The sequence below is a fragment of the Nannospalax galili genome, unplaced genomic scaffold (assembly GCF_000622305.1).
Source record: "Nannospalax galili isolate Female #2095 unplaced genomic scaffold, S.galili_v1.0 scaffold996, whole genome shotgun sequence".
Classification (NCBI taxonomy): domain Eukaryota; kingdom Metazoa; phylum Chordata; class Mammalia; order Rodentia; family Spalacidae; genus Nannospalax; species Nannospalax galili.
This window is the reverse complement of record NW_008339436.1, coordinates 2,759,691-2,775,267: the sequence shown is the minus strand read 5'-3', so window position 1 is coordinate 2,775,267 and position 15,577 is coordinate 2,759,691. Positions and strand designations below refer to the sequence as shown.

Here is a 15,577-nt window from a genome sequence, read left to right as displayed (position 1 = left end):
GAGACTAGGAAGAAGGTGGTGTACTGGTTTTATCCAGAAGTGTTGGGGTGGGGATTGGGGTAGGAGGGCTGCCCCAAGAATGATACTCAAAATACTTGTAATAAATATGAATGGTCACACCAAACCAAAATGTTTATTGAATAGTGAATTGTTTAGTGATACATGCTGTCTGATATTTAACAAAGTGGTAAACAAAACAGCCCCAGACTCCCTTGTCCTCACTGAGTTTATTATATTCTCAGGAGGAGGACAGACAAAGCCTTTGACATGAGTGAACTGGGGAACATTTGGAGTAAGAAGTCAGAAACAAAGTGGGTGGAGATGGTAAGGGGAGCTTTTATTTAGAAAAGAGCTCTCAAATTAAGACTTGTATGGTGATTTGAAGGAGAATGTCTCCCACAACATCCAAGTATTTCAACACTTTGTCCCCAGTTGATGATGCTGTTTTGGAAGGTTTCAGGAAGTGTGGCCTTGCTGGAGGAAGCATGTCACTGGGGGTGGGTTTGAGAGTTCTTAAGCCTTGTCAGATTGCTGGTCACACTCTGCTTCCTGTGCCTGTGTGAAGATGTGCTCACTAGGCTTTCTGCTCTGGCCACATCTGCCACCTTACCTCCACTGCCATGACTCTAGACTAACTCTCTGAACCGTTAGCCAAATAATCTCTTCCTTCTATAAGTTGCCTTGGTCACAGTGTTTTATCACAGCAACAGAAAAGTAACTAATACAACTTAATCAACAGAAAATGGTTATGCAGATGACCAGGAGAGCATTTCAGGCAGGGGAAGGGGCAGAGGAGAAACTCCTAGGGGAACTTGGCTAGCCTGAAAAATGCTGCTGTATGTGAGGTTCAAGGAGCTACTGGAAGCTTATAGAGATGGCGTTTGTGCAGTCCAAGGGTGGGGCAACTCTTGGTGATGGTGTTAGTTTTCATATGAATAAATGAGGACCCTGACTTAACTTTGAAAAGAATCACCTGACTTCTGTGCCAAAAATAGATCACAGTAGGTCAAGGGAAAAAGTAGGAACGTTTTAGGACACTGCAGTGACCCAGGAGAGTGATGGTGGTGGTGGGTCAGAGAGATGAGGAATGGGGTGATGTGAAATACCAGATAGTGGACATACTTTGAAGATACAGCTTGATGCAAGGCAAGTGTGAGGTATGTACGTGTGAGAGAGAAGATGCAATAACCAAGGTTTTAGTCCTGAGTAGCTGGGAAAGCAAAATGTCAGAAGAAGTTGTGATGAGGATATGCTGGGATTGGGGTATGTGAATTTAGAGACATCTGTCACTCTGGTGGGATCTGGGGGGCGTGGGATATTATGTAGACCATCAGATATATGAACTTGGACTTAAGGAAGAGGTCCTGATAAGATGAAATTTGGAGTGGTGTTTCAGACCAGGAGAGTAGACAAGATCAGCGGGAAAGTGCATGTGTGTGGAAAAGAGAGAGCTATGTCTTGGACAGTTGGGTTGCAAAGGAGAAGAGCCAGCAAGAGATGGGGAGGAAGAGGAGGCAGAGAGCCAGCCTAGGTTACAGGTACAAGGCAGCTTCTAGAAGCCAGGCAGAGCACTTCAAAGTAGGAGTGATTAAAGATTCTCAATAGGCCAAGCTGAATAAGAACTGATGTGACCATTGGACTTGGCAATATGGAGTCACTGATGGTTTCAGTAGATGGATGGCAGAGGCGGCTTGCAGAAGTAGGATGCCAGCCCCTTAGCTAAGAGTGAAGTCCAGGGTGAGTCAGGACACAGTGTAGGAGGCTGCACTGCTGTGGCACAATGGGATGGGGTGGCTGTTTACCAACTTAGTAATGGACTTAGTTCAATAGTTCAATGGAAACCAGAATGTGCCTGGTGGTGGCTGAATATCACCCCTGGGATATGTTGCATTTGTCACCTTGTTGTCCACACCTGGAGTTCTCAGGCTGCCTCAGTGAAAGCTGAAAAAGAGGTCTCTTCACTTGTCATGCCTGAAGAACAAAAATGTCCCTAGCTCCAGGCATGACTGACTCCTCAGGCTCATGTAAGTCTGTAGGAAGCTATGATTGCTCCCCAAGCAAGGACTTCTCTTGGCCCTGCTCTTTCCTGGCAGTCTTTCTGAGAACACTGGCATTGATGCCCCCAGGAACTACCAACTGATAGTCGCACCTGGGAAATTCACCTCACACCACACAGCCTGTATCCAGGTTTGTTTGACAAAATTTCCACCATTTGATTTTCATTTTCTTGTTAGGCTATATGATCATCTGAGAACTTATCAAGTGATTTCATTGGCCAGATGGGGGTAACATGCCCACCAAGGTCCGGGGGTGAGGTCAGTTGCGTCCAACAACATAAGCCAAACTGTGGTGAGTGTGGTTCCCTAAGAGAACTGAAGTTCTGCTATCACGAGGGACAGTGCCAGGGGGTCATAATGGCAGATGGCATCCACACTCCATGTGGAGGGGACTCCTGGGAGCTGCAGGACTCATGAACTGCATTCCAGAACGAGTGACACCGATTGTGATATAGGTGACTTTGCTGAACCCTGGATGTCCTTAAAGCTCAAGCTCTGAGAAATACCTTATACGAACCACTTGAGTATCCTCTAGCTGTCTACCCATCCCTAGGCACTTGTCCTCAGACTCTTAGGAAGGGCTTTGGCCCAGTTTCTAACCCAGTTAGAGGAGGCAGACAGAGAAGAGACAGAAGGAAGGATGTAGAAGAGAAGCTGGCTGTGCCCAAGTGTGGGGGCATGTCAGGTGATAAAATAACAATTCTCCGTGATGGATCAAATGTTTGGAAACTCTCCCTCACTCATCCATAGGTTGATAATGACTCTGTGCACCACCCTACATGTATAGAGAAGCTGGGTTTTAGGTCCACTGTGATGATTTTTTTTCCTGTGTGACAAGGTCTATTTGGGTCATTCTGTGTCATGTCTGACACAGTTCAGTGTGACATAAGTATGGAGGACTGTGTGGAAATCTTCTGTGGTCTGCTGGGAATCTCTGTGGTGCTCAAGCACTGACAGTGAAATTCATTTTCTAACACATCATTCTGCCATTGAGAGATTTAAGTCTATTATTTCTTTTATAAATTGTCTTTGAAAATGAATACAAGACAATGAATTTAGAATGTCAACCATAAAAAAAGCAATGAAATTCTTAGAATATAATTATATTCTATGATCAGTTCCATTCCTAAGGGCACAGTCCTAGCAGCCTGGAGCTTAACATCAATCCATCCCTCTGGGTCTAGAGAACAATAGTTGGAACCCGAGGTGGACCAAACCTGGCCACAAACTCAAAATGGTTGTGACAACCACTGCTTCAGCATTTAGGAGGATCTTATACATTCCTGCAGTACCATGCAGTTGGGGGACAGATGTGAAGGCCCAGGAATGTGGGAACAGCCTTCTGCTTCAAGGTTCCATTCACCCCAGCTACTACCTTGCTCATTCGCCTCCAGAAAGTCTGGGACATAGACACTGAAGCCATGCATTTTCTTTTTCTTTTGGCAATTTTTTTAGTCTCTGGAAGGATAAGACCAACAATGGGTACTTTTAGATGAGTCCAGTAAGCTGAAGGGAAGGTGTTCTTTTACTTGGAATGCCTTAACTCTGTGGCAGGGTTGAGGAATTTCAGTTCTGGGCTGACTGGATATGCTAGAATCTCACTGTAACTCTGTCATAGTGACTCAAATTTACATTGGGGAGATGTACAAAGATGGGTTTATCGAATCTAGGCTATGAGACTTTTTTGAAGTTTTGTTTTAAAAATAACTATAGATTCACAATTAACTACAAAGAGTAGGGTTTCTACACACACTTCACTTAGTACATACCCTTCATAGGAGCAGGTTGTTCAACCATTGGATCATATAATTTTTAAACCATATAATTTTTAAACACGTATATTCATGGGTCTCTGTGATTTTTGTCATGTGTGCAGATTCATGGATGCACTACTCTAATCACCATGCATAATCATTCCATCACCACCATAATCCCCATGTATTGTGATTCCATTGCTACAAAGATAGCTCTTACACCACCACTTCAGGATGAGGGCCACCTCTGCAACTCCTAATCATTCTAAAGTCCTGGAAACCACTGATCTGCCTTTTATCTCTGTTGCTTCATCACTTGGAATGTTCCATAAATATAACCACAGAGTGCACAATATTTGGAGATTTCCCCTTTAAAAGCTGGGATGGGGTATAATAATACTACGGAGATATTTCCAAGTTGTTGCATGTACAAATAGTATATTTTTTATTGCTGAGTAGTAATCCATGATGTGCATATACCAGAGTTTGCTCAATGACTTATGCTTTGAAAGATTATTTGGTTGTTCCCAGTTTGAACCCACTACAAATAAAATTGACCATTTACATTTAATGTAATTGTCAAAATAATGGAACTTGAATCTACCCTTTTCTTTTTTAAGTGTCTGGGTTGTCCCTGTTGCTCATTTCTATTTTTTTTCTGCCTTTCTCTGAACAGCTAAGGGAATGGTTAAATTCCTACTTTGACTATCTATAATATATTGGAGTGTATTTCTCTCTGTGTATTTTGTACACATTTTAGCTGCTTGAGGTATCCCACACACATGCAACTTGTCACTGGTGCTAGGTTACTGGTGCTAGGACTGTTCTACTTTGAGAAAAATGTAGAGACTGTAAGACTGCTCAGTCTTAGGTCAACTTTTAAGTCTTTAATTGTCTATTAATATATATCTATACTTTTCTTAATGTTTCAGAAAATCACATGAAATCTCTTTCCAGGGCATTTTTATGCACAAGTAGCCTAGAGCAAAGGGAAACAAGGTAAAATTTATAAAGCACTTCAGTGGTCTGGGTAGCACCGGAGAGCCTGTCTTCCAGAATGTTCCCTGTACCATTCTGTCTTCTAACTTAGGGCTTTTCCTCTTCAGAGTCGTTTATTCCTGTTAGCTGATTGGTCTTCATGTTTTTGCCATAAGCTACTCTAGGAGGATGGTGAGCGGAACCTGAGGAATGGAGACACAATAGGCTGAGGCAACTGCTCCAGGACACCAGGCCAAACACACGTCACATCAGGGTCACAATGAGGTCACTCCAGAGTCACCCAGGCCATATCTAACTCTCAGAGACAGAATGAGGTCACCGTGGATAGTTTTTGTTCTATTTGAGGAAAGAGAAACCCTATGGCCAAGTATCAAGTATTTCTAGGTTTAATGAAACATCCAGGCAATAAAAATGACAGGAAGGAGCATCATTATTAGATAAATGCAGAAGATGGCTACCATCTGCTCTGTCCCCCGAGCTGTGGCTCTGTCCAGCGACCAGCATTTCTTAGCTAAAAATGGGTCTAACTAGAGTGTATGCAGGACAAGTCGGAGCCCTCTGCCTGCAAGGTTCTCAATTCTGGGAAAGCCCAGTGTGCTTAAACCCCTTCCTAAGACACTAAAAAGAAGGGAGGGGGAGCATAAGAAAGCACCTCCTGCGAGAATGGAAAGGAAATGTCATCATTTTGTATGCTAGCCAATCAGAAGGCAGCGAATTCAGGGAATGATTTTTGAGGCCCATTGAGGAGTGTGGTGGAATGGGGCAGGGGGGTAGGACAGAGAGAGCCATGGGAGGAATCCTCGGTCCAGATCCAGATCCTTCCTGGCACAGGCAGGGGCTGGAGCAGTAATGTTTTTCTTAACTTCTCTTTGCTGACTTTTTTTGTTGGTGGTGTGTTTGTTGTTGTTGTTGTTGTTGTTGTTGCTTTCCTTTTTCAGACAGGGTCTCCCTATAACCCCAGCTGGCCCGGGACTCACTATGTAGACTAGGCTGGCCTCAATCTCAAAGAGATCCACCTGCCTTATGTCTGGCTTTTGCTGACTTTTTGAATGCCTAGAAAGGAATACCAATTCTCTAGAAAAAAGTATTCCTTTGAGGGGGGCAACTGAAATGGGTAGTCTTCACAGATTGGCTGCTGTTATGTCTAGATCCTGGCCCTGTGTGGATTCTGTACTACTGAGACACAAATGAGAGTCCTGTACCACCACATGCTATTCCTGTGTGGTCTGCCAGATCCTGTTGCCAGAGAGAACAGCCTAAAGGCTTAACTGTTAGTCTGAAAGCATGCTTGCCCTAAGGCAGTAAGAGAAAGTTATATTACATATACATATATTTATGTATATATGCAAGCAGATATACAGAAAACAGAATACACACACAAACACACATAAACAGCAAAATGAATTTGCAGTTTTGGTCAAAAATGGGAAAAGAAAAATTCTGCATCTCATTTTCACATAGCAATGTTAGGATTTGTAGAAAAGAGAAAACAGCCAGCTTGGTGGTGCATGCTTTTAATCCCAGCGCTCAGGAGACAGAGGCAGGTGGATCTCTGGGAGTTTGAGGCCAGCCAGGGCTATGTAATGAGTTCCAGGCCAGCTGGGGCTACAGGAAGACCATCTCAAAAGAAAGAAAGGAAGAAAAGCAAGAAAGGGAGGAGACAAAAGCAAGGAAATATGCAAACTTAGTTGTAGGTCCCAGTTAGCAGGGCTGGGAGACTCTTTCCCCTAAGACGAGGGCCCTTTGAGTGGCCATTCCCACTCCTGATGTGTTTCCTGCGAGGATCCTCCTGCCTGGGACCCCAGTACAGACATGATTTCGGCCTCTTCTTCAGACTAGTTTCGAGTAAGTCATCTGGAACATTAAAGAGAAAGATGTAGAGGGCAGTATCGATGCTGGGGAGGATGCGGTGAGCAGGTTCTGTGATATGTATGACAGGTGGGCATGAGTGTGTATAACCTACTTTGTAACGTCTCAACACTATTTAAAACAATACCCTTTATTTAATACACCATTTCCAGTGGTGTGGGACTGCCAAAAAATAATTCAAAACATGTTAAAATGTGGTAGTCATCCAACTTCTCATCACAAAACTATTTGCATTAGTGCAAAATTGGAAACAATTTAATACCCACAGGAACATATAGTTATGCATATTATGATTACAGCTGTCTTGCAGATGTTTAAAATGTTGGCCATGAAGACCATGTGACAACATGGGTTTCAAAACAGGCTAGAAATGACATGAGAACTATAATTTTAGCCACGTACAAACACACAGAAAAATAAATAGTAAGGGAACTTGTCCGTGTTATAGTTGGCCTGCATTACAAAATGCTGAAGTCTTTAAGAAACTCTAAAACTAGACTGTTGTTTGGTTACTTTTGTGATAGAAAACACTTAACAAAGGAGGAGAAAACCTAAAATACTAAATTTGAATCTAGAACTTATGAGGCTTTAGAAGCATGAAGGATGTTGCAAGCTAAGGAAAAGGAGCCTTGAGGGGTGAGGAGATGAAGGTACTGTCTGCTGTGGTCAAATTCCCCTGCACTGAGGCCTCCCGTGCTGTGCACTGACCACCACACAGAGCCTGCCTCCCGCTCAGTGAAGCCAGGGGAAAAGCCTTCCAGAGATGTCTTCCTCTGTTCTTTTCCCCCAGGCTGTGTGAAGCTGTGAGTGAACAGACACAGCAGGCCAGGGAAGGCTTACCGTGACACAAACATTGTCTTTACCATTGCCTTAAGCCTGACGAGTCGGTGTGACTCCTGACACTGCCTGTGGCAGCGTTTCTTCTGAACACTGGGCTCTAGTTCTCAGAGGGAACTGAAGTCCTCTGTGTGCCTCCTACTGCCTGTTTCAGAAGCCCATCAGCTCTTGGAGTCAGGAATGCAGTCATTCCCTCTTCCCAGACCAGGGAACCAAAGCCAAGTAAATAGCCCCAAGGAGGTGACAAGAGAGGCAGAGCTGTCCTGAGCCTACATCTGTCCAGTTCTAGAGTCTTTGATTTTCTCAATGCTAGGCCAGCCTTGCACACTCAAATGCCCAACAGTAACTCTCTAAGAATAAGTGTCTTGTGGATGTTGAAATCGTGGTGATAAAGGCCCTGACCCCTAAATGCCTCAGTCTTAATGTTCCACCCCATCTCCATTCAGATGGTCTCTCTTCAGGCTTGTACAATAACAGCCAAGCTTTTTCCATTGCACACAGTCCCTTGTACCTAGTACGGTGACCGCATTTTCTCCCCAGCTCCTTAAGGGTCTCAAAAAGCACTGGGTACATTCACAGCCAAGCGAGGGCCTTCAGGTTGAGTCTAGAAAGTTCCTAGTGCCTACTGTACAAATGCAGATGGGAGGCAAAAGTGGTGCATCTTCCAGGAGCTTTCTGCCAGCACTTAATAATACTACCTGTCTGTTCTTGAGCCATCCTCTCTCCTACCAACCCATGCTCTGAGACTGTTGACCTTGGGATCCAAACATTTCCCATGGAATGAGCTCCACATTTGGAAGCTGGCAGTGTGTCCCCAAAATGCCAGCAACAGTAGGGTATGCTACCAGTATCAGCCCCTAGGCCATGGTGGCACCAAGAGAGTTTCAGGGCAGAAGTGAAATGGATGGATGGATGGATAGATGGATGGATGGATGATAGATAGATGATAGAAGATAGATAGATGATAGAAGATAGAGAGCCTTTTCCCGACTCCCTGCGTCTGTATGTGTGGGTGCATGCACGTAGGGAAGAAAAAGTACGTGGAGTGGCAAGAAAGCAAAAGCTTTCAGTCAACCAAACCACAGGCCAAGGAGGTAGGGAATGGTGTTTTATGGGTTTGGATAGAAAGGCTCCTGTGGTAACAAAAGAGCCCTCTCCTCTGGATGCATGCAGCCCACTGCTTCCTCCTCCCACCTTTCCTCCTCCTGTCTTGGGGGTCAGGGTCCCAGGTCACCTCCAGTCTTCCTGGGTGTCCTTGGCTGTGGAGTTGGGTGAGACCAAATTGGAAAAGATGGCTTTTCTGGGTGTTAGAGAGGCCATGCTCTTGATTTTGTTCAGCTTGTCCCTGGCCTGTTGGCATTTTTGCAGACAATGCCCACACAGGTCCTTCTCCTCCACCAGGTAGAGGTTTTCCAGCCTCTTAATGGAATCTACGAGCATGTTGGATTCATCTGACTTTGGAAAGGGGTTCCTCTTTATGTTGAGTTTCTTCAGTTTGGGGAGTTTGGAGATGCTGCCAGGGATGCTGTTCAGCAGGTTGTCGTGCAGTCCTATCTCGTGCAGCTCCTTCAGTGCTCCCAGCGTGGTGGGCACACTGTCCAGGTGGTTCAGACCCAGGTTCACTGTACGGATATTCTTGAGCTGGTTCAGCTCCACAGGCAGCCCATTGGTGGTCAGTCTGTTGTTGCTGACGTTGAGGTAGAGCAGGGAGGTCATCTGGCCAATGGACTTGGGGATCTTGTCGATGTAATTGCTATGCAGGTCAAGCCATCGAAGGTTCTGGAACTTGGAGATGGAGTCAGGGAGTTTCCTGATTAGATTCCGGCTAAGATCGAGCTCATCTACGTCATTGAGACGCAGAATACACTTGGGAAATGTGGTGAGTCCCATCTTACTCAGGTCAAGGCGTTTTTTCCCATCAAATGTGATTTTGATGCAATTCTTGGCCATACTGAGGGTGATCTTCTTGCCCTTGGGTCCTTTCCCACCCTTTGCCATGTTCTCTTAGTAGGGAAGGGTGTTTGAAGAATGTTTTTCTGATGGGATGGTGATAGGTTTGAGGAAGAAGCCACATGAAGCTGCTAGAGGTAGGTGGTGATAAAGATAGGGAAAAAACAAATCTAGTTAGGAAGGACAGAGTCCTGGGCTTCCCATATCACGATGATAAAGAGAAGGAAACAGGCTATCAGAGAGGAGCCAGGGCATCGCGGAAGCAACCCACCTCACAGGCCTTCAACAAATGGTACCCTCTTCAGATTTCAGTTCCTCAGATGTTAGAAGTACAGGGTTGGGTTGAAGGATGTGCAGTGCTTCTCTCCCTGGCTATTATCCTAAGCTTTGACATAACCCTCTGGTCCCAGGTGTGTGTGTGTGTGTGTGTGTGTGTGTGTGTGTGTCTGTGTCTGTGTGTGTGTGTGTTTGTGTGTGTGTATGTGTGTGTGTGTGTTTCTTGGATATGTGCTCTTTCTCAGACTCCCACATAAATCTAGAGTCTGCTTAGCACTGTTAAAGGACTGTCCTAAGGAGGGGCTGTTGCTGTCAAAGGCAAAATAAGTCTGAATAGGAAAGAATAAAGTGAGCGTTAAGAACGCCACATCAGCCAGGCGCAGTGGCACACTGCATACCTTTAATCCTAGCACTTACGAGGTAGAGGCAGGCAGATTTCTGTGAGATGGAGGCCAGCCTGATCTACATAGTGAGTCCCAGGCCAGCTGGGGCTACAAGGAAACCCTGTCTCAAAAACACAAAACAAGAACGTCTTATATCCCTTTTCATATTTTGGGCCCAGAAGAGCTAGCAGGCCATGGTTACCATCACTACAGGGTGACAGAAACAGTACTGAGTTGGGGAATCAGGGCTTGTCTGTACACTATCGGAAATCGCCACTCCTCCCCCAGGGCACTGAGGCATCCAAGTGGCCTGGCAAAGCTTCTGTAGGATGCTTTCTATCTCACGACATAATTTTCTTCCAACTGTCCACCTCCTAACACCATCACATAGGGGTTAAGATTTCAAGATATAAATTTAAGGATGGGTAACAAACATTCAGTATGTTGTAAAGATTTAACACCACTTTTACCTGATCTCTTCCATAAAATAGAAGAAATAACCCCTAATTTATTTTCTGAGGCCAGAATTACCATTATACTAAAACTATAGAAAGACAAGGTAAGTAAAGCTCAGACCAGTATCTGTCAATATCACAGACACAAAAATCCTGCCCATGATGCTAGTGCATTGAACCCAGTAATATATAAAATGGATAATAAATGACAACCAAGTGAAAATGGAAGACTGAGTGAGTATTGAACATTAATCAATGCAAAGGTCTGTGTTAACAGACTTAAAAACTAGCTGCTGATATCAATAAATGTAGAGAAAACATTTAATAAATTTAGCATTCAGTCATGATGTATACAAATAAGCTCCTCCCTTAACTTGATAATAGGACATCACAGAATCTGTGCCTAACACTCTTGGTAAAGGACTGAATGCTTCCTAACCCTAGGTTTGAAAACAAGGCAAGGACTTCCATTGGATCTTTAGTATTATGCTGGAAGTTCTAGCCAGTGTGATAGAGCAAGAAAAATAAAAGGCATAGAATTAGAAAAGTATGAAATAAAACTCTTCCTATGCACAGATGACCTGACTCTGCACACAGAAAATCTCAGAATTTTTAGAACATACTTGGTGAGATCAGCATGATTTCAGGAATCGAGGTTAGCACACAAACCTTGCTGCATTGCTGAATATCCCGATTCCAATGGAAATTTCAGCAAGATTGTTTATATTGTGAGAATTTTTTATATTTTGTGTTCATATATATATAAATTCTCAAGTTTATGTTGAGAGAAAAAGGAACTAGAAATTAAAAAAAAATTGTAAAAGAAAAATAAAACAGGAGGATTTGTGCATGGTAATTTTAAAACGTGCCATGTAATTGTGGTATCAGTAGAGGAATACATTCATGGACTAACGGAAAAAAATATTGTCCAGAAACAGAGCTATCAAGGGTTAGCAGCATAGCCAATTGATTTTCATCAAAAGTGCAGTGGAGAAGCAAATGTTTCAACAAATGGTGTTGATTATTATACATATATAAAATAAATAAAATAAACCATTGGCAACGTAATGAAATTAACATTCACTCAAATTGGATCACGTATTTGAACATAAACTATAAAACGTTCAAAAGAAAATTGAGAAAACCTTTATGAACTGTAGATTGGCAAAAGTACATTTCACTAAAGATAATATTTAAAAAACTGGACTTGAAAAAAACATAAAACCTTGCTCTATGAAAATGCCATTAAGAATGAAAAGATAAGCTACAGAATAGAAGAACATGTTTGTAAACCACATAGGCAGTGCAGCACTGGTATCCAGAGTGCATAAAAATTATTAAATACAGCAACAAGAAAATATATACAAAGTTTTAATTGTGCAAAAGATGTTAGGATACATCTCACCATAAAAGTTATATTGCTGGCAAATAAGGACATCAAACCTTAACTGTCATTAGCCATTACAGAAATACAAATTATATCATAATAGGATTACTACGACACACGTATTAGACTGTCTATAATAAAACCAATAGTGCAAAGGTTGAGCAAGAGCCTGCAGCCAGTAGAGCACCTATACTGCTGATGAAGGTGCAGCGGGGCAGCCCCTGCAAACAGTTCAGACATTTCTTTCAAAATTAACCACATACGTATCACAGGATGTTTCATTTCCTCCAACAAATATTTACCCTGGGAAAAAAAATTTACTTTCACACAAAAGCTTATTCAATGTGCTTATCAGTGTTCCATTCATAGTTGCCCCAAACACGGAAGATGCGTTCTTCAGTGAATGGATTCCTTATACCGAAATATTGCTAAGTATAAAGAGGGTTGACATGCAGATTACTCTGACCTGACCACGATTCTTTGTATGTGTGAATTGAAATGTCCTGCATATCCCATAAACATGTATAGTTAGAATGTGTCAGTAAACGTAAAAATACAAGTTGGAGAGATTGCTTGGTGGTTAAGACCTCATGATGCTCTTACAGAGGACCCAAGTTCAGTTCTCAGCATCCACATCAGGTGACTGATCACATGTAACTCCATCTTCAGGGGGTCCAATGCCCTCTTCTGGCCTCCTGCACCAAATATTCACATACACCACATACAGACACACACACACATACATATACATACATACAGTTAAAAATAAAACATATAGTTAAATATGTTATATACTTTTGTACATATAGTTATATATACATACATACATATATATAGTTAAATACATATAGTTAAAAATAAAACAAGTCTTTTAAGTAAATACATTAAAATATCTGTAAATAAATATTTGTAAGAAGGAGAACACATTTCCTCGTATAGACAACTTAGGTGAATCCTGCGAGCATACTGGAAGAAGTCATTGCAGAAGTCTACATGATTAATGACTCCATTTACTATTTATGCAGGTACAGGAAGCAGATTCACAGGTGTAGGGACTAGGGACAGGGAGTTCTGGATTACTAGGAGGCAGTGTGAGTTTTTTGGGGATGGCGGAGCTGCCAAGACCAAGCCTTGGGGAGAGTTCCATGAATCTCCCTGTATTTTTAAAAATAATTTTTGATCGCTTCATTTTTATTTTATGCATATGAGTGTTTGCCTGCATGTATGTAAGTGCTTCATGTGCATTCAGTGCCCCCAGAGGCCAGAAGAGGGCATTGGATTCCCTGGAACTGGAGGTAGGATGGTTGTTAACTGCCATGTAAGTGATGGGAACTGAACCCAGGTCCTCTGCAAGAGCAGCCAGTGCTCTTAACTGCTGAGCCATCTCTCCAGCCCCTTTATCTTTATTTTTGAAGTCCAGCGACTTGCACTCCCAAAGGGGTGATGATACTATAGTTAAATTTTAAAATATATATTTTTAAAAAACAAACTTTGAAAATAGTTGTAACCCCATAGTTTTTTTCTGTCCCTTTCTTTATGCCTACTTTATCAGCCTAGGTTGGACATTCATGATGTTTTCATGCCCCCAACAGCCATGTTCTGCCCTTTAATGAGCACCCATTTGGGTAGCACCTGGGCTCACCTGGGAGCACTGGGAGCTAGGTGTACCTAACGGAAGAGGCATGCCAGAGAGAAATTGTTCTGTACTGGAGTTAGATCTTCACTAAGGAATGATGAATTCAGCTGGGTGTGGTGGTACACATCTTTAATCCCAGCACGTGAGAAGCAGAGGCAGGTGGATCTCTGTGAGATCCAGGTCTACACAGTTGTCTGCATAGTGTGTTTCAGGCCGGCTGGTGGTACAGAGACCCTGTCTCAAAAAAACTAAAAAGAAAAAAAAAATGAATGTAGCTTAAGCCCATGTACTAACCTGATAAGGAGCAGCAACACCTTCTCTCTATAGTAGAGTTCCAAGACATACCAAAGAAAATACAGGATTCCATGGTAAGCTCTAGGCCATTTGCTTCAAGTCCTGCATAGCTCTGTATTTTACTTGGCAACTGTGGCCCAGAGGCGTGAAAAAGCAGGAAATAGTATTTCCTTTGTCTGAAATCCTTGGTCCTTTGTGACCAATGTAAGCCAAGACCCTTTGTTATTTTCTCCTTAATTCATTTATTTCCCCCATTGATTAAATGTGTTGGGTACCTGCTGGTTATCGAGTCTCTGAACAACAGAGGTGAACCCTAAGCAGGCTCATCCCCCAAGTTTAAATAGCTGATATCTAGATTGTCCCTGATTCTGGCCACCAGCACTCCCTGTGTGCTCAAAGCTTGACTGCCATTCGGTTTTCTTCTATTTGAGATAAATTCAAGCATGGGTTAGAGGGCTCCTGGACAGGAAGGGACCTTCTAGTAGACTGGAGATCTAACCAGTCTAGCCCAGCTGAGCCTGCCCCCACAGCCCACCCATACTGTGAGAAGAAGCTCTCCCAGGTCTGATTAGTGGAGGCCAGGAAGCAAGGAGGAACTGGCTTTGGAGCATTGCTCCATTAAGGAGCCTCTCTCCAATGGGCCCTTTGGCTCTGAGCCTGACCATTAATCACCTCAAGGCAAAGTAAGGGGCTGGCTAGCCTAATGCACTGCACCTTCTCCCTAGTGAGTCTGGATCCCCAGACAGCTCCAGGCCAGGTGGAAACATGATAATCCCACATGCACACTTTCTTAATGCATCTCTTCAGGGTCACCCTGTATTGGCTCGGATCATGTTCTGGAAAGCATGGAATAGTGTGTTGATCAGAAACCATTCTGACCTCCAAAGCTGCTGAACACACTAGAAACAGACACTGTGGTCCTGGGACCTCTCCTCTGTCGATCATCTGTTGTAAGGTCAGGCCGGTTCACCCACAGACTAAGAGAGTAGGTATTGGCAATAGAAGTATGAAAGAGATGATTTTTAATCACGGTGGGCCCAACCCACACAAGAGAAGCCTGCAGTTATAAGGAGAAAGATTAACAAAAATATAATAGTTGATGAATGGATCGATCTATGGATAGATGATGGATGGCTAATAGATTCCATTTCACATGAACAGAAGTGCAAATATGAGGGGATTCCAAATGAACTGTTTCTTTTTATCTTTTGTGATTACTTTTTATACTTGGAAAAAATGGCCATTTGGCCTGACTTTAATTTCTAATTAATTTTTCTATCTAGTCATTGTGAATCAAACAGCATGGAGGGACACCCCACTGATATCTAAATTAAAAACATAATGGCAACCTATATTTTAATACCATCAAAACATTTGCAAGCCTCTTCGGCTCTAAGATCCTTGCTATCACCTTAATGTTGGAATTTATCTGATGCCTTCACAGCCATGTGTCATTTTAAAATAACACCGACTTTGTTTTATTCAGTTATTACTGAATAACTTTCTGGCATGATATCACACTAATTTACTCTCTGATGCCTTAGACATAGCGTAGACTCATAGTTGAGTTGAACCCTCAAGGTTACCACTTTCACAGCCAGTGTTTGGGACTAACTCCACGGGAAACTTCAGGTTACATGGATGAGAAATACCCTTTGCTTGTGGGCTCTCTCTTAAGAG

The 15,577-nt window shown here is 42.9% G+C and overlaps 2 protein-coding genes across 4 annotated transcripts in view; one reads left to right on the top strand and one right to left on the bottom strand.

Moving 5' to 3' along the window:
* Wdfy4 (WDFY family member 4) overlaps window positions 1–15,577 on the top strand; it is a 274,936-nt gene that overhangs the window by 213,673 nt on the left and 45,686 nt on the right. The gene's annotated exons all lie outside the window — the stretch shown is intronic.
* Window positions 8,747–9,514, bottom strand: Lrrc18 (leucine rich repeat containing 18). The gene has a single exon (XM_008834119.1). It carries the CDS (start codon window positions 9,512–9,514, stop codon window positions 8,747–8,749), a length of 768 nt encoding a protein of 255 aa, XP_008832341.1.